The 22500-nt window shown below is 39.8% G+C and overlaps 1 protein-coding gene across 4 annotated transcripts in view; it reads right to left on the bottom strand.

Annotated features, from left to right (window-relative positions):
- LOC146461796 (uncharacterized) overlaps positions 1-22500 on the bottom strand; it is a 53398-nt gene that overhangs the window by 4773 nt on the left and 26125 nt on the right. For 3 of the 4 annotated variants that reach the window (XM_085086743.1, XM_085086744.1, XM_085086745.1), the window contains 18 exons: positions 21602-21673; positions 20748-20805; positions 17552-17584; positions 16614-16752; positions 15042-15126; positions 12936-12995; positions 11065-11125; positions 9738-9869; positions 8584-8839; positions 7742-7989; positions 6869-7053; positions 5947-6111; positions 4906-5019; positions 3961-4147; positions 1901-2022; positions 1246-1448; positions 1069-1109; positions 174-270 (listed from right to left, as the gene is read on the bottom strand). In XM_085086743.1, coding sequence (XP_084942869.1) covers positions 174-270; positions 1069-1109; positions 1246-1448; positions 1901-2022; positions 3961-4147; positions 4906-5019; positions 5947-6111; positions 6869-7053; positions 7742-7989; positions 8584-8839; positions 9738-9869; positions 11065-11125; positions 12936-12995; positions 15042-15126; positions 16614-16752; positions 17552-17584; positions 20748-20805; positions 21602-21673 — 2258 coding nt within the window. The remainder of the gene's footprint in view (positions 1-173; positions 271-1068; positions 1110-1245; positions 1449-1900; positions 2023-3960; positions 4148-4905; positions 5020-5946; positions 6112-6868; positions 7054-7741; positions 7990-8583; positions 8840-9737; positions 9870-11064; positions 11126-12935; positions 12996-15041; positions 15127-16613; positions 16753-17551; positions 17585-20747; positions 20806-21601; positions 21674-22500) is intronic. The other variant, XM_085086746.1, reaches the window with a different exon arrangement.

The following is a 22500-nucleotide window of genomic DNA, read 5'->3' as shown; positions in this document are numbered from 1 at the left end:
GTGGATGTGGTTTACGGACAACAAACAAGCGCAACTTGCAACGCAACATTTGTTGCTCGGCAAACTGCAAGAAAACGTTGCCCGTATTACTTGGCCTTAAATGATAATAATTGTTTAATTTTCACTGAGTTAAACATGTCTAAGGAGTGAGTTTATTGGAAGTCAATACGCACATTTCGTCCGTGCAGTTGTCCGGTTTGTCCATCCGGTTGCCATCCAAAAGAAAATCGAGCAGATCTCTGTCGTTCAACGTCGGATATGGAAAACCACCTGATAAGTGAGAAAATACCAAAAAAAATATCAAGCCATGTTATTCCTACACAGAACATAATCGATCGCGTTCTTGTCGCACAAATCTTAAGCAATTTATAATCCTTTACCAAGGTCCCAAAATCTGGAACTCTCTCCCAATATCAATTACTTCTTCATCTAGTTTTTTTACCTTTAAGGAAAAAATGTTGGAGGTTTTATTTTTAAAATCATGAATTGACCAAGCCGCACTTACGCAGCACCATATTTTCTACTTATTAATGACAGCCGAGGTGGCCTCTCTTATAAGCCTGGTGGTTTCTTGAGGTCTCCTCGCCATTACCTTGACTTGTAATTTGGATGTTTTTTCTTCTTTTACTCAGGCAAGTAAATGATGATGATGATGATGATGATTATGATGATGATATATAATTTTTAAGGAAACGAAACTGGATTATCAGGTTATATGTTTTCAAAGTAATCTGAGAAAAGTGCGAGCGATTTTACTCCTCTCGCAGGCGAGAGCGAGAATGCTCAAATAGGCCAGGGAACAAGTTGATCATCGAATGTCCTTCGGTGGCGTGGTACATTTGCGCAAAAATTGAAGGAACCGGAAGGGAACTCCGAGGACAAGGGTGCGCGCTATTCTAAGGGCTGAATCTTCCACAGATTTCGGATCTAGACTTTGAGAACTGAGCCCAAGCCTAAGCTTTATTCTTGTGTAAATCGTGGTCGATCACCAAGATCATCACACATACGATTAGAGAAACGCTGACAAAAGTGGCGAAAGAATCTTAAGATTTAATGTATTTATCTTACCTAGTGTACAAATTTCCCACAGCACGATACCAAATGCCCATCTGACGAGAATAAAAGTAGAGTATCACTGTCATTGTATACCATATAAATTGGATTGCTCTGTGTTAGTTGTAAGTACTTTCAAAATACTTTTGCGGGAAGAAGACAAAATCAAAGTAAATATAGTAGTGTACTTACATATCGCTGGCTGTAGAGTAGATTCTCTCCCGCATAGCTTCTATTGACAGCCATCGCAAAGGAATCTTTCCTGTGCTTCTCTTTACGTAAATACCTTCCCTTGACAGACCGAAGTCAGATATCTTCAACACCTTCTCGTCTCCAACGAGAATGTTTCTTGCCGCTAAATCTCGGTGGATCACTCCTTTTCCAGCCAGATACGCCTACAAGCGACCGATCAATCAATCAATCAATCAATCAATCAATCAATCAATCAATCAATCAATCAATCAATCAATCAATCAATCAATCAATCAATCAAGAAACATATTACAATGTACCAGTTTGATTAAATTTCCTTACAAGCTAGGAATGCCAAGAAGGCTGCTTGTCTAAATCTCTATGATTAATCGCTTGCATATGGTTAGCAGTTCCGACTGCATTCGCTTTTTAAGCCAAGAATTTATTTATACAACACGGTAACTTAACAACAATATAATACTTCTAGCTTAGACCTTTTCCTTTCCGTTTTTAATAAAAACAATGACGTTAAACATGTATTAACTGAAACACCTGAAATGTTTGAATGAGAAATAAAAACCCTAGGTGCTTCAATTTTACCACATTTGGAGGCACAACTAGAAATAAAAAGACGAGGAAATCTCGACGTTTTTACCATTCCATTTGCGATCTGAAGAGCAAAGGACTGGAGATCACTGGAGTCCAGGGCGCCATCGAGGCCCATTGTGCGAGAGGGACTGGAAGGCTGGGTGTTCGCTGCTGATTTGGTGTCTGACACTGTTAGAAAATTATACCAACATAACTTCATTTATGGGAAATAAGTCGTCGCTACATATGCGTTATTGACCAAGCGTGAGGTCAAGATGGCTGGATATTGGCCAAGTTCTTTTTTTGCGTTTTTATGGACCGAGACGAAGTCTCGGTCCATAAAAACGCAAAAAAAGAACGAGGCCAATATCCAGCCATCTTGACCGAGCAAGCTTGGTCAATAAAGGATTTATTATATGGCTTTACCTTCAAGTTAAAACTACAACAACAAAACAAAACAGGACATAAAACTACTCTGCTCGGAAAGAAATTTTTCATAGCTGGCCGGTGCAAGATTTATTTTCAGTGCATTATTGGATTAGCATGTAATCGTGAAAAACAAAGAATTAAGAACGAAAAATTTAGATTTTCGCAAGAGCGGGAAGATTTGAACAGAATCCGGCAAACTCGCCATTTTCAGCTAGCAGCCGATCGCGCGGTGACGTAAATAATAAACATTTTTACACAGTTTTCGGCTTCCAATCATTAATTCTTGAATGAAACAATAGATTTTGAGATTATATCCAAACATAAGCCGAAAAAAAGAGCGGGTAGATAAAAAAACTGGGCAAAACTTTGATAAGATTTTGTTGTTTACAACAAGCAAGACGCGGCTAAATTAAAAACGTGAGCTTCTTCGGCGAACTTGAGAAAAATAATTTTAATGAACTGCTCTAAACACTTAACGCAACTTCCACTACGCTATGATTTAAATACAGCCATTGCAGACCTAGAGAACTTATCAACTTGGCACTCGACTTGAGACAATACGTTTTACAAAATCAACTCTATCTAAAATACTACACGCAGATCAACTCACCGATTCAACTCACATTCATTGTAGCTGAAACAAAATTTTCACTACACCAGGACGATTCCATTCTCTTTCCTTTCCTAAGCTAAATGTTGAGAGTTTACCGAGCTTTTTAGTGAGCGTTTTCGCCCAAAACAACATGAAAATCGAAGAAAAGATTGCACTGTTGTTGGGATTAAACTATCGATGCCAAGCGGACGGGCAACGGGTAATCCCGAGCGGGCAAGATAGCTCCATCTTGCCCGCTCGGGTAGCCAATCACACCGCAGGATTTGACTCATCTTGCCCGCTCACGGAGCCAGCCATATAATAAATATGGTTATTCATGTAGTGTTGGTAAATGGCGTGACATTACAGGCATAACATTGTAAAATTTCAATTAACTGATTGCACGCCACCGAGTGAGCCAAAAAGAAATCCCGTAACATTTCGGCAGTACACGCTTAAGGTTAAAAAATTTAAGTGATCAAAAATATCAGCTCTAGCCAAGGCATACAGAAGGCAGTTATTGTTATCCTATTGATGTTTGAGTTTGGATTAGAGTTAAATAGACGGTAGCCGCAGAAACTGGGAAAACGTGGCCCCATGCCGAGGCTTTCAAGTAATATATCAAACACGAGGAAGAGTGTTTCATCAGATGCCCAAACACTGAGAAGTAGGTTGAAAAAACGAGGCGCAGCCGAGTTTTTTTTTAAACGACTTCGAGGTGTTTGGATATCTGATTAAAAACACTTTCGAGTCTTTGATATGGCTCCTCAAATGATCAATCATTCTTGGAGAAATTCAAGGCTAAAGTTAGCAAAATTTTATGGTTATTAGGAACACATATCCAAACCACTGTCACAGCAGTGATTATATTTGTTTTCTCTTGTTGAATTATTAATAAGTTTGAGAAGAACATAGATAATTCGGGCAGTGCTACATTCGAACCCAGTCATATTTCGAGGCAATTTTCAAAGATTCTAGAATATATTTCCATCTAAGGCTCGTAACACCGGCCCATTCCCCCATTGGGGAGAAGGAAATATTTAAGTCAAGTAAGTCAAAGTTCGTAATATCTCCAAAGGAGCACCAAACAGTAACAGCATCCATACCTAATGTGGTCTCCGTGTTGACAGATACATCTGTTGGGCCTCTAGTCACGTAATGTACTTGGGGAATTTCTGAGGCCCTCCTCGGTGTGAACAAACTAGGGGGGCTTAGGGTCAGAAAGGACGATGCTGAATTTGTCCTTTTGAGTTTGGCTAGCTCGTCTGCTTCAAAAAACTTCTCGTACTTTTTCTAAAAAATAAAATTCATAAAAGGCAGATACTATTTGAGTAACTGAAGATAATCGGTTTTTGCGTACAGATAGATCTACACGCTTAAATTTAATTACACGGATTAAATTTAATTACAACCAAAATTGAAACTTATTCTGACATCAGTTTTAAAATCATTCTATTTTATTTATTCACTTAGAAACTTTAATTAAACTCACTGAAGGAACTGCACTGCGATTAATAAATAAGGAGGATCTTAAAACAACAATAATATACTATATGTTTATTAGTTATATCTTATCATCACCAAAATTTATAACACAGGTCCCGGTTGTTCAAAGAGCGGAAAACTTTATCCAGTGGATAACATGTATCAACTGGAAAGTGTTTGTCCGCTGGATAAAGTTATCCGCTCTTTGAACGAGTGGCGCGTGACCTTTACAGAGAATAAAATTCATTGGCATCGCAGCTACCTTTCGACTTTATCATTTTATTGTGAATTCATGTCAATATTTATGCTTTATATTTTACCACATTTATCTATTGTTCAAGGACGTGATGATACGAGTTTTTTTTTAAATGAAATGCACTTATGATCTTGAAATAAGAATCAGAATCTGACTTTGAAGTATCAGAAAGCCTACAAATTTAAGTAAACTCAAAACCTCTATGTTTAAACGATCTATTTCACCACTCGCATTTAATTTATTGAAGTTGTTTTATTTTCGTGGAGATTAAAACGGATCTATATAAAAAGCAACATAAGTTTATTCTTACACAGGCGTTGTGTATGGAGAGTTGTTTACCCTCTGATTTACACTGTCTTAAAAGTCGGCGTTTCTTCGCCTTCATTGGTTTCTGGTCATCGTCATGTGATAATACCGAGAGGGCCTAGAAACGACATGGGTAAATTACTGATTGTATTTTAGTTTTTATGTTGTTACCTAAGATTAAGGATTAATCGGTTTATTTTCAGTTGCAAAAGTAAAAAAAGATACAAGGAATATACGGATAAGACTCTTAAAAATTATGGAATCAGACAGGATTAGCACTCGAGATTAATTAGGTGAAAATTAAGAGCGACTCTCCCTAAGATCGTCATTTAATTTTTCATCAAGACGTAGATTTCCCTGATAACTCTTCCATCAACCTCTCTTCAATGCTAAGCAGTTTGATAGGGAAGTGGGAAGATACATAGGTAAAAGATGTATAGGAAGTACTGTTTCGGTAGGTACAGCTAGTCGTACACGAACTATTGGTGATCCACAGGACCGGCGACTCCGGTTTCTGCAGCATGAAATAACTGGGATTATTGCTACCCTCCCTGGATATAATACTTGTCCATCAAAGGGGTATACTCAACTTTTCGTCAAGTTTCCGTAATGGTTCGCCGGAAACCATTTATTAACTTGGACTGACAGAGACAAGTTGACAGAGTCATCTTCTGTAAAGTACCAACACGGCACGATACCGTCCTCAAAGCACTTTTCCGGATCCAGCTTTTGATCTTCCCGGATCATAGACCTTGGGGCAGATAGCGGGCACGAGGAAAAAGTCGACACAAACGGGAAAAAAATCGTCCAAGAAAAGTAGTGTGGAAAAGCTAGTTTTCTTCGTCAGATTATTTCCCGCCCGCTTCAAGTTTTTCCTCGTCTCCACTACCCCTGGAGTCTCATCGAAAGACATCCTCGGAGACACGATAAAAAATTTGACGTGCTAACTTCTACACCACCTCGCCTCCTCAAAGTGTGCCATCGAAAGTGTCCGCAAATATTGTTGCTGTTGTTTCCACAAGGAGCTGTATAACGTAGTACTTACCGTGTCACTGACAGAGGGCACCAGTGGGCGTCGGGAGTAGCTTCCTTGACCCATTGCTGAATCTGCACCCGTTATCTGCGTTTCTGAGCTCAAGGAAGTATTTTTTGCATCCTTTTTTAGTTTTCCAATATCGTCTCCTTGCAGCTTACGATTCTGCATCTCAAACTAAAGAAATAACATAAAACGGAGACAACAATATGTTTTCAAATAAAGCTCGTCGAGAGAACTTAGAAACACGTACAGCACAATGCGATTTAACACGATTTGTCGGACATTTACAACTTAATTTTGATTTTAAACTTTTGAGGAAATTTGTAACTCTTTGTCAAACATCAACTGTAAAGATTCAGTTTGAACTGGTCATATAAAAATACTTTTGTCTGGCTTAGGTCGGGCCGGAGGAGGAATTGTTTAGCCCTCGGGTAAGGCGTCCGGACCTCCCCCTCCTCTTAAAGAAAAAGGAAAGTAATTTTCTGAATATCAATAATACGGAGAATGCTTACGCAATCTCCTGAGCTAGAAGCTCGTGCTTGACAAAAATCCAGATCGAATTTGAATTTGGTAATGTTGGTTTTTGAGAAGAGGGGAGAACCGAAGTACCCGGAGAAAAACCTCTCGGGGGCAAGGACGAGAACCAACAGCAAACTCAACCTTCATATGACGCCGAGTTCAAGAATCGAACCCGGGCCACATTGGTGGGAGGCGAGTAAAATAAAATAAAGTAATAAAATGTGACAGTAAATATAAATATAAATATAAATATAAATTGCAAATGTTAGAAATGGTGGTACTTCTGGTATTTCTGCTCCCCCATGACCTCAAACCAAATAGTTTCCCACTCCTTTTCACTCAGTAAATAAACACATATACTGATAAAGTGATCCCTTTGCGTTGTAAACCGTCATGACATTTGCATACTTACCGTTTTCCTGAGATTCCTCAGGTAGTGCAGTAAATCTCCATGCGGCACATATTCCACCACAAGACACAGCGGCGGGTACAAAGTACAACATCCTAACATGGTCAGCACGTTCTCGTGCCGCCCAATCGTTTTCATGAAATTAATTTCCATCTTGAAATCTTCTTTCTCGTCTTCATTGGCTTTTTCTGCAAAATAAAAAAAATCAGTTACTAAGTGTGCATATTTTCAATAAATAGCTTGCTATAGCAGTGGCCCACGCGGTCGGAGCCTTCCCTGGTCTCTGTGACATGAGCATATGTCACTATCAGTCGAATAAAATGTGATAATATGATCTGATTACAGAGATAATTTGGAACGAATTTTCGTGTCTCAGAAAACAGCACCATAACGTAAAGACCAGCCCAGACTGGAACCACTAACCCTCCGCGGTTTTCCGATGGAAAGTTTTTTACCCTCACTATAGGCCACAGCGTCTCCACAAAAGCGTCCACATGGAGGCTCGTGTATGATATACAACACTTTTATTATTAAAACCAAGAGAGGATGAAGGTCCTCCTCTCTTGTTAAAACAGAGAGTTACAAGTTAGTTATATACCTACCCGCAAATAGCTAAAGCTAGTCGAGACGGGTAGGTATGACTATACTAAACTAAATGCAAATAAATTTGGCGTTTGCAAATTGACAGCAGCAGCTAAAATAAAAGTTAAATAAGAAGTAAACAAATAAGTGAATATACAAAACAAAAAGGATTCGCAAGCTGTGTATACGTCATAACTAAGTTATTCTGGAGCTTCTTTCATACGTGTGTTTCGCGCACTAGGATGGTAAACTTTTGAGTTGTGAGAGAAACTTAAACTGATAATATTAACCCACCGTTGAGTACTTTGACAGCGACAAGGCTGGTTTCCTGACTTCCTCCGATACCATAAGCTTCTGCTAAAAACACTTTACCGAAGGCGCCTTTTCCAAGCACGCGCTTGAGCTCCAGTCTGTGATACCCAAACTCGAACTCGTCCGCCTCCCCAGTCTCAACCGCTTCCTGGATACGCTGCTCGACATAAGCTGGGTTCAGCTCCAGTCCTCCCTCGGACTTTAAGGGTAAGTTCACCACCAGTTCAGATCTGGAAGGACATATCACATCCCCGAACATTAAATTAGATCGTTTAAAAGCTACAATAGTTGCTGTGCCGTGCTAACAACTATCGTGATTTTTCTACAATTTTTTGTCACCGTTTCCACGCAAAAAGAACTTGAATTTTAGGGGTTTAATATGTAAAGCCTTAGCTTACAATGGAATGGTCGGATGATATTACAAGGTAGACGACAAAGGGCAGTTTGAATTACGTTCAGTGTGACTTTGCCTGTAGGGCGTGTCATGGAAATACAACGATACGTTGGACTTATGAAAGTCTAACACGCTAATCTCTACACCAACGTGTGCCGACACTTCCGCGCCGAAAACAAAGCAAGCCGATTATCAGTATCACAATCAATGCAATTCACCATCAGTATAACCTCCTAAAAAGTATTCTACGGCATGATTCACTAAGCTCTCGTAAGTCAAGAAGTATCCTAAGTATTTTCTTGAAAAACGTCTGCTGTCCTATTGTGAGGAAAACAATACTTACGATATACCTTAATTGACTTAGGAGGACTTCGGGCCGATCTGGCTTGAGAGCCAGACAAACCTTCTGTTGTTAGGTGTTGTCGCTTACCTGTCGTAGTCGCTAGAATATGGACTTGACAAATCATGCTGCCGATTTCTCTGATAAATATCGCGATCGTTGTCTCGCATGTGGTCAGCCAGCCGCCGGAGGCCCGTGGGATCCCTGTGCAGGCGATGAGGTTTACGATTACAGCGAAAGTAGAACAGCAACACCACTGCAAATCCTGCCAACAACAATAGCACGATAGGAACAGTAATGGCCGCCACAGTCGCTGATGATAGGCCTTCTCTTGCAGTTGAAGTGACTGTATGGAGAAAAGTAAGAGACACTAAAGAACGGTAACATGAAGGGACTAATGTTAATGGCGATTCTTACCCCCTCTAGGATAACGGCCAAAAAGGGCAATACTGCACATGCGCAACTCCGGTTTTGATTTGACTTTATGGATTCATACACAGAGTCAGAACATACAACCAATTGGTTCAGCGTAATAAACAGTAACACAAGAACGTATTGTTCAATTGCTTTTCGTATGAATGATCACACTTGTCTGTGGATTCAAAAGCTAGAACAGCATAATAAACAGCACCACAGGAAAGTACTGCTAAGTAGCTTTCATTTGAATGGTCATGCTTTAGAATTTCATCCACGAACTTAAAAGTTGAAACAACCTTGTAAAGTATTTTGTCAAATTTCCTACAACCGAATAATTAGCAGTTTTAAAAGAAATTAACTCTCCGCACTTTCAATTTGACTGTTATACCAAATTAAAATGCTTGAAACTTTGCGAACGTTGCTTTCCGAGACGTGGTGCCGAACAACTGCGCATAAATTTTCACCAAGTGAACAAGTCTTCTATATTACGTAATGTTAAAAAAACGAGCAGGAGTATTCATCGGGTTTAAAACCACAAGGCGCAGCCGTAGTGGTCTTAGAGCCGATAAAACACATGCTGCGAGTTTTTTGAACGGTTTCAAAAACATTCCTGGAAAAGCGTATGTCAATAGAGTTCATAACAATTATGCTTTTGTGAACGTTGGAAATTAGCATACGAGAAAAACACCGCAAACTAATAAGGGGGAGTTTATCGATATAAAGTCACTGCACATGATGTATTATCGACCATTTGATAGGTCAATGGGCTTATGAATTATTAATGAGTTTTTGAAATAAGTTTTACTTTTTTTTTCACTTTTCTATACCTGGTGTAGTTTGTCCAGGTCCAGTACGGGGCGTATCCGGGCTTGACAGGAGGGTCCTCGGTTCGACAGTAGGGTACTCAGTACTGGGCTTGGTGGTGATTGGGGCAGCGGTAGTTGATAGCGGTACAATAGCTAAAGGACAATGAAGGATTTAGATATCAGGCAACTCAAAATAAGTAAATACCAAGTAAATTATTTTAAGTATCATGTTTTCTGATGATGTAAGCTGAATAGTGCTACAAAGTAAAAATCTGAGTCACGACGGGAGTCATACCCTTGTACAGTTCTGTGCACAAACGAATGAATGAATGAATAAATGAATGAATGAATGAATGAATGAATGAATGAATGAATGAATGAATGAATGAATGAATGAATGAATGAATGAATGAATGAATGAATGAATGAATGGATGAATGGATGAATGGATGAATGGATGAATGGATGAATGGATGAATGGATGAATGGATGAATGGATGAATGGATGAATGGATGGATGGATGGATGGATGGATGGATGGATGGATGGATGGATGGATGGATGGATGGATGAATGAATGAATGAATGAATGAATGAATGAATGAATGAATGAATGAATGGTTGTTACTAGAATATATGCTCCAAAATAAGGTTGGACACCTTGGGATATTTACATAACAGAAATCTTACTTCAAACAGTTAAAGAAATTTTAAAAAAAGTCAAATTAGTGTAAGCTTTGAATCCGGTTCATTTGCTTCATATCTTCTAACCATATTCACAAGACCAAAGAGGGATAGCTCACGAAAATGGTGAATTTTAACTTAACTTTTAATTATTTCAGAGGGTTAGCCATGACATCAAATGACAACTAATCGTTTTTAAATCAGTGGTTAGGTCTAAATAGTGTAGATCAGTGCTTAACTCCCAAAACGGATGTTTTCTGCCTAAATGAAGCTCTATTCTCTCAGTTCTCTGCCTAACAAATTAGCTTTTGTTCTCTTCTACGTCAGGGCTATCACGAATACTACATTGTGTAAACACCATAAGGTGTCCAGCCTTGTTGATCCCTGATTCTAAGAACAACCATGAATGAATGGGTTATTTAGCTACATGAACTAATTGGAGACACTATAGCTAAAGTACTACTATTCAGAAAATGATAAAATGCTATACAAGTCATGCCCAGTAATGTAGTGCATGCTCTAACTACTGAGTTACAAGAAGACCCTTGTCGAGCTTAGATGTTTTGAGCGCCCCGTGAGGTCAGTGATTAAAGAGAAAAGATTGAAAACGTTAAAGCTCGGTCATTTACTGTGTGTAAACTGTATTCAGGCAGGGAAAATTTACCATAAAAATGCCGGCCTTCGGTAGGTGATAGTAAACATCCACTTTTGTCGTATGCAGCAATCTACGAGAAAACAGTGAAGACAGAATCGTCACAAAATCATGAACGTCTGTATTTCGCTAATGTAAGTGAAGGCGTTACTTTATTTTAACATTAGCCGGGGACTTGTAGGATTCCAGATTTTATTTGCGCTAGATTTGTAGTTTGTGGTGTTCGGGAATTAAGCCGGTCAGCCGTAAATCGTAGTCAACCGAAATAAAATTAACAAACGTGTTATTATTTACCTCAGTTCACTGTGACTGCATTCGAACGGTTGAAATACTTACATTTTTTGTGTTCATAAATCCTTGAAATCCCTTTTGTTTCAAACTTTTGCTCGCTTCGCGATTACAACAAGAGTGATACATTGTCGTTACAAGTCTAACTGTTATTTTGAAAATCTTGTCACCTGACCTGACTTTCCCGCCTCGCGAATTCGAAGGGATACTGAATAGTTTACAACAATATGCAAATTCGCGAAATTTTTTATTGCACGAACCGAAGACAAATCAGTCTGCTTTTAGAAAACTCAACTCTCATGCACTGCTTCTGGAATCTTTGTGATCGAGGAGTCCCCTGGAAAAATTGAAGGGCTACGCGTACGGTGAAATCAGTTATTAGAGGGATTTAGCTTCGGGTTCACGGCTAACGCCAAACGGGAAACGTCAAGCCGCTGTTTGTTCTAAAATACATAAACTTGTGTTTCTCGTACTCACTTCTCTCTTTTCGTGTTTGCTCGACAGCTGTCGCCGACTGGGTGGAGATAAGCTTAAACCAAAAAAGCTTCATTGTTTTTTTATCAAAGAGAAAATGTCAGCCTGGCGTTTGCCGTTTGCCGTTTGCCGTAATGCTAAATCTCTCTATTGTTGTTGTTGTGCCGAACAGAAATTCGTTGAAATTTTGTTTGCGCACCTTAATAAATTTTTCACTACAGAATATTACAGGGTAGTCTTTTTGCGCCTTACGTTTTATCAATGGTGTCAATTGTTGTTGCCCACAAATCCCGTATGGTGTTGGGTTTTTTCAGATGAAAAATGATACTACAAATACCTTTTTGGTCTTTGAAAGAATATTTTGTCGCATGACCAGATTTTATTTTCAATTTGCCTTATTTCTAACTTATAGTCGTGCAAAAGGTGTTCATTGTCCAGTAAGGTACGTACAATATACCTCGATACACGATATATAAATCACGATGTCCCAACTGCTTACTGTTAATCTCCATCGCGCTCTTTCTATATCGACAAGTTACTATGCCTGTCACCATTTGTATCACGATGGTCAGCTGTGATGGGTTGATCTAGCAACCGTCAATTTTGGGAAGTGGTCAAAACAACTATACTCGAACAGGATCCACCAAACCAAAATACATGGTGAATAGATGGTGATCTCTGCCTGCATCCCCTTCCTCAATCTCAAAAGATGGTGTCCTTATTGCATAGCCACCCCTCTATTCAGCAGTAAAAAATGACAATGAGATTCAAACCTCACTTTTCTTGTTTATCTAGCAATGCTGACTCTTGCTAGCTAAACATTTCTATGTCAACTCCAATTTTAAAGCCAAAAACATTTTGTCGGTGATGTTCTTGAGATATCTGGTGTCTTCGATAACTCCCCGAGTATCCCAGACAAAGTGGGTCCTCTTCGAACAAACGTGTTATGACCAGTTCCCTTACAGGTTATCCAATTCCTCGAATTTCGTTAAGAAGAAGAACAAACACACAAACTTCACAGCAAGTCTGTTTTTAAACTTTCCCTCCCCCCCCCCCCCTCCCTCCCTCTTGTGTTCCGCCATGTTTGCGGTGTATATGGTATAACATCCTTGTATACTTACGATCACCCAATGCTCTTCTCCTTTGGTCAAGTTTTGCAAAATAAAACTGTGGGACGTTTTCTAAGGAAAATAATATAATATTCAGTAAATTTGAGTTGTTTAACCTAAAGCTACTAAGGTAATCACTAGTTGATTATTAAAGTCCAATATGTTTCTTTTGTCAATCAGTATTCCGTGTTGTATATATATTGTCATCTCCTGTCAGATAGCCAAAAAGAGTTGAAACATGTAACGAGTGGTTAGCAGTGCACGAATATTGTTTTGATTTCTGCTAATAAACTGCCATAGTTGCAAAAGTCTCACTGAAGCAAGCTACCGTTTAGTTTTCACCGAGAAGCAAATCACTACTACCCTACGAGCAGTGGTTTTCTCCACTGAACCTCGAGGAAGAGGTACAAATAAACCCATCACTCCATAGAAAAAAGTTAACTCAATTTGAAAGCAGTGAACAGGAAGACTGACTGAACTAGAATGATTAATACTTCCCGCTAAAACACTGTTAAATACTCAAAACTGTCCCTTGAGAATACTAAAACCTCTCAATCGTGCCATCAGAATAGTAATTTCTGACTAATTCGTTCCTTAGTCACTCAACCGTCAAAAATTGCGCTATGTATTGCATGAAACGTCATAGAGTTTACCCTAAGGAATTGAATTTAAACTGATAAATGATTCTTAATGTTTTCAAGTTAACCCGTGGGGATACTGATTTATCTGTGTCTTGGTCGAAACTACTCTAAAGTTTGTCAGGGTACCTTTTCGTTAACATCAAACCACTCTAACAGCACCAAGAAGAAAATATTTAGTGGTTTCCCATGGGAATAACAAACTGTAATCAACTTTTTTTTTAGCGATTTATCCAAATACGCTGGAAGAACTTGAAAAAATTGGCCAATTCTTTTCAAGTTTCAATTCATTTCAATCCTGGCCATCCACGGCCAAAGATAACTTATACTAGTGTCTGTGTAGTAGTGGGGTTACTGTTAGCAAAACTGAACCATTATTTTAACGATTTCGTCGATGACAATGTGTTTTTTTGGCAAATCCAAAGTAACATCACAACTTTATGACACCGCCCGTTCTGGACAGTGGACTTTCTGTTCTGTCGCTGCCAGCTTGTTAAACTTTAAGTCAAGACTGTTACTCGGAGTGGGGGCCATCCCATCAGGGGTCCCACAGGGCACAAAACCTGGTCCCTGGTTGTTTACTGTTGTGATAAACGACCTCATCATCTCGGGTACAGACATGTGGAAATATGTCGATGAATTCACTTTTTCTAAAACAGTCAGTGAAGTCTGAGGTCAGCAAAGTCCAACAAGCGGTTGACGAAGTCGCGACGCAAGCTTCTGCTGATAAGTTCCAACTAAATGAAACCAAGTGCAAGGAACTTCGTATAACATTCAGACACTCAAGAAAGAACTTTGATCCAATTAAGTTTAATGGTCAGGATTTAGAGTTCTTATGTGATAAGCTCTTTAATTCCATCCTGTCTAATCCCTCGCACGAGCTGTATACCTTACTGCCTCCCAAGAATGAGTGCGAAGCCTTTGTAATGACATCTGCAAATGGTTAGACTTTCTAGTCTTCTCGGATAAGGACCATAAACCGTAGGCCCCGTCTCACAACACTTCAATGTTCATAACCCTGTGGGACGTTAACGAACCCAGACACTAATCGCAAAGAGTAGGGCACGGTGTGCTGGTCTGGTCTTTGTGCTGTTCATGATTTCATGGGTTGGGGGGTATGATGAGGTCGCTAATGGACATATGCTGATGTAAACCGCATTTGAATATATATATATATAAATAGAAAATGCGGTATATAAATGCATTACCATTACCATTTAAGGAGTCAGCACTCTTTTACTACACGATGCCTCCACACCATCGGTACTCGCAATAGTTTTATCTATCACTATGTCCATAAAGCAATGATGTAATATTGTTTCTCTTAAATTATATATGTTATCCTTTTATATTTTAATTCTTGATTTATAGTTTTTTTAGCTTGCTATTGTCATTCACTTTTATATCTTTTATTGTAAATCAGACGTAATTCAGCCTGTGGCTGCAACGTTTTTGATTAATAAACTATCTATCATCTTACCATTCTATCTGCAGGTAAAATCTCTCTTTTAGGTGCGAGATACGGGCTAGGGCAAGTCCCAAGGGGACACTCAAGAATGGTAAGCCTAAAAACAAAAACAACAAAATGCACCTGTGAGAAAATAAGCGGCAAAGACCAAGAGAAAATAATGGGACAGAGAGGGAGACCGTTTAGTTGATAGCCCTAAGGAGATGTGAATTCCACTCAAGTTATTTTTAGACGTCGTGAAAAGAGAAGTCTTGTTTCCCGAGACGTCCCCAAACGTATCTAGACGCCTGTAAATGCCCAATAAATTTCAATAAAAGCTAAGAATCCTTAATGCCTCGACCGTACAGCGAAGACTTGAGATGACGGGCAATATGGATTCTGAGCTTTTATTGAAATTTATTGAATATTTCCCAGACTATTTTTCGGCGGCGTCATGTACGCTTTTACCAGTTTACGCCTTTTTTTTGGACAACCTTTGTCGAAACAGCTGTATTGAACAGCCGCCATTGCACAACGTAATGTTGGCACGCTCCGATGACTCGCCGTGACGTCATACTGACCGTTTGCGGACGTGTTCGGGAAACCGACTACCGTTTAGACGATGTCTAAAAATAGATTAAGTGAAATTCACCTATACCAGCCAACGCACTTAGTTTCCCTTTCTGTCGCCTTATTTTCTCTTGCAAAGACAAAACATGAATGCAGGGTACTTCCATCATCCAATCAGGGTTTACCTCTACTCCGACTTCTACGAAATTACTCCACAAAAGCAAAGACCAGAACGTGGATATCATAGGGTGCTAGTGCAATGAAAACAAAATCTGACATGATCAATTAAAAAGTACAGCGGTGCAACTCTAGTACAGTTGAACCTCTCCACAACGGCCACCTTGGGGACAGAAGAAAGTGGCCGTTGTAGAGAGGTGGCCGTTAGTGGAGGTTCGACTGTAGTCGTGTTCTCGTACAAACCCCAAATCGTAATACAATCAAACACTTATAAAGGGAGCTTCTTTCAGGACGCTGTAACGATATGGAACAATTTACTGGCAATAAATATATTCTGAACCAAACTTTTTAAAATAGATTTAAGGACGCTCCTCGTGTATTTTATAGGCTACAGTAAGCCTGAACTTGGCACAATAAACATGTTGTACTTCCCGAAAAAAAAGGTGTCATAATATTACACCCTTACCTCCCCATAACGGCCACCTCTCCACAACGGCCACTTTCTTCTGTCCCCAAGGTGGCCGTTGTGGAGAGGTTCAACTGTATTTAAGACAGACCAGTTGGTTGCTGGAATGGGAGCCTAGCTGTTTAGCTGTTGCACCGACAGGAGAATTCATGAACGTGAAGACTGGGGGACTTTCACAATCTCTTTCTTTGCACAGAAGACCATGTAGCACGTGGCATAAGCAGCGTGCCTTGTAGTTTTTTTGTTTCTCTACCGAATAGCTACAAATAAAGCAGTACAGACAAGATTTTCCGCTAATAAAGGCTTCTTGCAACATATTCTCTCCCCTATAATCCCACCAGCCAAAGCAACGTCATAAATGTTGTCGTTACAAATGAGACTCTTGTACTAACCTGAAATATTCTGGTACTTTAGTGCTCCACGCTTCGTTTCTCCAAGTTACATTAGCAGTTGTTTTGTTCTCGGAGTGATTGCTCAGACGAACATCTACGTCAATATGTTCTGATTCTCTCTTTGGAGCATTCGTAAGTGCTTTACAACAGAAGAAATTAAAACAATTGTTATCGTGGGCATACCAGTAGAAATCATCAAAACTTTGCATTGTGGTCCATTGTGTCTTTATGTACCTTACGCATGCGTTCCGGAAAAAGACATTGAGATGTCAAAAAGATTCAAACCTGCATTATGAACTGGACTTTGTTCACGCTTAGAAGTAGCAGTAATTGAAAATGATGACGATAATGATGATGGTAATAATGAATGAGGTAAGAGATAGGCTAATTCATATGCACTTTTATTTGATATAAATATGCCGTAACGAAAAACGAATTAAATTGTGATGAATATGGATACTGAAACAATTCCAAATGAATCGACAAAATTATGCAACGTGTTGTTCATCGTCGCACGTTGACTCCGTCGACGTCGTTGCTTTTGCACAAGAATTGCACGAAACTTCTATTATCGCAATTGTCGGCGTCGTCGTCATCATCATCATCAGTCCATTGTGTCGTCATTATCGCCCAAAGCTCTTTACGTGCCTGTAACGCAAAACCAGCTCCCAGTCCCAGTTGGCTTGATATTTCAGCTGGTAAAGCACTGCACCGGCATCGCAGAAGTCATGGGTTCGAGTCCCGTTCAAGCCTGGTTTTATTTTTCTGGCTTTCTTTTCGCAACTGCTTAAGTTGCGTACTAACTGCGACGATCTTTGTTCCAGTCAATGTGTCTTCTTTACGTTTCTTACGCTTTAGACGCTTCCGATAAATTAGAACGAATACACAAGAAAATCGTTTCGCTTTTCTTTCTCCTAATTAAGTTTTAATCAACTTACGTATATCACAGCCGCAAAACCCATGGATACAGTCTGCAGAGGAAAAGAGTGAAGAATCAGTTAACAGTAGTAATGTCGACGATTATACATCATCCTAAATCCACAAAATCTGCGGAGCGCATTAACGAATGAAGCCTGTAGGTGGATGGATTGATGGAAGCGTAAATGAATAGCTGACTGACTAACTGACTTGATTGACTAACTTACTGACTGATTGACTAGCTTGACTGACTGACTGACTGACTGACTGACTGACTGACTGACTTGACTGAGTGACTGACCAACTAGCTTGACTGACTAAATGACTTGACTAACTGACTTGACTGACTGACTGACTGACGGACTGACTGATGGACAAACTGACTGACTGACGGACTGACCAACCGACTGACTGACTGACTGACTGACGGAGGGACGGACGGACGGACTGACTGACTGACTGACTGACGGACGGACGGACGGACTGACTGACTTACTGACTGACGGACGGACGGACTGACTAACTGACTGACTTACTGACTGACTGACTGACTGACTGACTTACTGACCGACGGACGGGCGGACTGACTCACTTACTGACTGACTGACTAACTGGAAAGGAAGGGAAGGAGAAAGGGAAGAAATGGGTGGATGGATGGATGGATGGAAGCGTACGTTAATGGCTGATTAACCGCCTGACCGACTGACTGACTGACTGATTGACTGACTGACTGATGGTTGGTAAGATTGATATCAGTCGATAATTATCTTTTAATGACTTATCTCCATCTTTAAATTATGCAGTGACTTTTGCAGACTTTCAGACTCCGGGAAACACTCCATCAGTGAAAGATTTGTTGATCAAGCCACTTAGAATTGGGGCGATGACATCTGAAGCATCCTTCAACAAGCGGGCACTTAGCTTATCAAGTCCATCTGCTTTGTTAGTTTTTAAGGATCTGAGGGCATTACGGACGAACTTCACAGTGACATCATCCAGGTGGAATTTAAAAGGAGGGGTGCAGGAAGCAGAAACTGTCGAGATGTTTTGGAATGGTTTTGCCAATACTTTCCCCACTGACACAAAGTATTGGTTCATGATCTTGTCGACGGAGAAATTTCCAGTGTGCCGCTTCCCATTTTTAAAGATTGAAAAAACAGTCGACTTTTTGGTACCAGGGAGTACCTGTTTTATTGCTCGCCACATTTCACAGGAATCACCGTTGGCGTCTTCAATCATCCGACAAAAATATTTCGATTTTCGATTTCTTTTCTTCATGATTAGTATAATTCCGCAGTTTTCTGTACATTTCCCAGTGCTAAGTACTATTAGTTGGCCTCACACTAGAGCTTATAAGTATAAGCTAAGTGCACTTGGAACCTACTTTCAGTGTGAAGGGGTAAAACCTACCAACTTGAACTTTACTTAGTGACCATGGAAACGTTCGTAGTTCAAAGAAGCCGAAGTACGCCGCCAAGTATGGCCAACACCACACTTGAGAACGTACTTGACCAATAGGAAAAGGGAAACCAACTGAAAGCCACGTGCTGTGGTGCCACGACAGATAAACATTTTGCCGTGAACTAAAATCAATCCAAAAAAAAAATCAAAATGGATGGCTGGAGATACGCCTCGCAGTTTGGGGACTCCGCGTACGAAATCACACAAAGCGTTGAACGTTGGACGAGTCACGCGGAAATGCATTTTCCAAAGCAGATCCATGTCGCGGTTAGCTAAAAGCAGTCTAAACCAATTTTGTGGACGAGGCCATGCCCAAACCCTGTGGCGATTTCTTTGCCAAAAACCACGTTGCTGAACCATTCTCGACAAATACAGAAGATGTCGCCTTTTCTTTTGAGTTGTCGTCAAGTACTCGTAAACAATGAAGTACCTATGCATTTCCTGTAATGTTAAAACTCTCTGAGTTAAAATTAAAGACAAAATTTTACATAAAACGTTTTTCCGTTGCAAAGGCTCCATGATTTTCCGGCGAGCAATCGCATTTCTGATTTTACCGCGAAAGATGATTGACAGCTTGTGCTTCAAGTGTATACTTTGTCACCAGGTATGAAGCCAAGTTTTCTAAAGTCCGACTTGAGATTTTCAAGTGCACTTGAATCAAGTGCTTACTTGAAACTAACTTAGCTTGTAGTGTGAAGCCAACAATTGGTGGAGGGTGCTTTCCTGAAGTGATAGTCTTTGTCTCGTTTCATTTCAGCATGTTTCGATGTTACCCATGGGGTTTTGCTTCCCTTAGCACACTTGATCTTCAGGGAAGCACGTCAAGAAGACAAATGCAACGGTGCTTTTTGATGCATAATTTTATTGATGACAGTGAAATAAACAGTATGATTACTCGAGGCTTAGACTGTCACAGCCATAACACCTGCTCCAAGGAAACTATTAGATCTATTAGATCAAATACGAACTGGGGACTACGCAGATCCTTTAATAGTGCATTGACAGACTGGAATTCCCTTCCAGAAGACATGAGATGTTTACCTTTTGATGATTTTAAAATTTCATTACTTAAAAATTTTAAATCTCAATTAGTTTTTTCTTAGTGTGAGATTTCTTAGTTCATCCATTTTTAATATTTTTAATATTTCGTCATTTTTTTTATTTTTTAAATTTTTTTATGCAGCGCCCTATTGAAAACCACATCATGTGACATAGGCCATCTGTAAGAAGAACTTTTCTTATCTTATCTTACTGATCGACCTACTGACTGACTGACTGACTGACTGACTGACAGACTGACAGACTGACTGACCAACTGACTGACTGACTGACTGACTGACGGGCTAACTGACTGACTGACTGACGGACTGACTTACTGACTGACTGACTGACTGACTGACTGACAGACTGACTGACCAACTGACTGACTGACTGACTGACTGACGGGCTAACTGACTGACTGACTGACGGACTGACTTACTGACTGACTGACTGACTGACTGACTGCCGGGCTGATTGACTGACTGACGGGCTAACTGACTGACTGACTGACTGACTGACTGACTGACTTACTGACTGACTGACTGACTGCCGGGCTGATTGACTGACTGACGGGCTAACTGACTGACTGACTGAAAAGTTGGATAGATAAGTGGATGGATAAATGAACGAGTAAATGATTGAGTGACTGATTTAATAATTGAATGAACAAATGCAAGAATGAATGGATAACACCGTTCACAAAGTCATACATACGTGGAACGTAGAAGGTTGCCACGGCCTTAAAGAAATCGTGTCGAAACAACGAGTGCAGCTGCAAAACACACAAAAAAGAGAAAACAGTTTTTAAATTTGTTTAGACAACGACTACTTAAAATGAAAGTGACCAAACTTATTGCAGGACTGACACTGCTGAAAAGTGGGCAAATCTATTTGGGCCAATATATATTTTAACTGGTACCCCTAGTCTTGCTCAGGACCAGAGCTATACAGCTTTCTTTTTTTTTTTTCATATCATAAGTAGAATATGGACAGATTCAGTGTGGAACGGCGGCTTTGTTGTTCCTTGCAGAATTTTACAAACCCTTTATTAGACAACGAACAATTTCTTTTAATTACAACGATCAGATGATTGGTCAAACCCATCGCAAGCAGCCTAAGACCCGGATGACGTTTTCTAGCTCCGTACCCTATGGTGGAGGAGCATGGATGGCACAGTGGTGAGAGCACTCTCCTCCCACTAATGTGGACCGGGTTCGATTCCTGGAATCGGCGTCATATGTGGGTTTAGTTTGTTGCTGGTTCTCGTCTTTGCTCCGAGTGGTTTTTTTTTCGGGTACTCCGGTTTTTCTCTCTCCTCAGAAACGAACACTTCTAAATTCCAATTCGATCTGGGAAGTGCTCCCACTTAGTTCTCTTCGCTAAATTTATTGACACTTAAATATAGTGATTTATTTATTTTATTTTAAATTCAATTTATCACTTGATTAGTGTTTGTGTGTAATTAGATATAATTGCCATTTCTTTGTATTACCTAAATTATTGTAACTTTTGATAATATTTATTCTATCAACTGAATAAAGACAAATTACACTGAAATTACAACTAACCGTAATATCATAGGGACATCCAAAGTAAAACTGTTTAGAGTCAGGTGGGAGATGATAGATCTCGCTTCTACTCTGATAAAACAAAACCAGCAACTGAAATCAGTTGACAACTTTCTCCGCACGTGATTGGTCCATCCACCGTGGGGGAAAAAGATGGCGACACGCCATATTGCTTAGCGTGTGAAAACCCGTTAAAACGCTCATAAAAATGCATAGAAAAGTACAGACACAAAAGATTTACTTGTCGTTAACCTGTATGTTTTGAGGGAGCCTAGAAACTTGATTGTAAAGCGCATGTACATGTTTACATCATACACTGAATTGCAGACGCTGCAAGAATAGACTTCTCAAGTAAATTAAGGCATGGGTCTGGCAGTTCTGTCGACCAAAAGGTCAGAGAGTGGTCTATTTTTTAAGACTTTCGTCCTAATATCGCAAAACTCAAGCAGACCTACAGGTTTGCAAATCCTGTCATTTTGGTATGTGTGACATATGCAAATTAGGTCACGCGACTCGGTACGGACAGAAAATGTTGGAAAACTTACAACCAAAAATGGGAACAGGTAATACTGGTACCAGACAGGTAAGGATGGCAAAAATAAAAATTCTTTTAATTTGAGTTATCTCAAAGTTGTCAAGCGTGGAAATGGTATACGTTATACTCTAAACAGTATAAAACTTGTGGTAGCCTCCAAAAAGAAATAAAAAGTGTCCCCATTTTGCTGTAAAAATTTTAAGGTGAAAATATCTCTGATAGGTCACGTGACCAGACATGACCTCTCTAACCCTTTCGTTTTCTATAATGTATTGCTATCATGTATATCCTTAAGCCAGTTTGTGTTATTCAAAATGCTAACAAAGTTACACCACCCCCTCAATTTTTCGGGATAGGAATGTAG

Source organism: Pavona decussata, unplaced genomic scaffold (genome assembly GCF_977016875.1).
Source record: "Pavona decussata unplaced genomic scaffold, jaPavDecu1.1 SCAFFOLD_195, whole genome shotgun sequence".
Taxonomy (NCBI): domain Eukaryota; kingdom Metazoa; phylum Cnidaria; class Anthozoa; order Scleractinia; family Agariciidae; genus Pavona; species Pavona decussata.
This window is presented reverse-complemented; position numbering and strand designations above follow the sequence as displayed.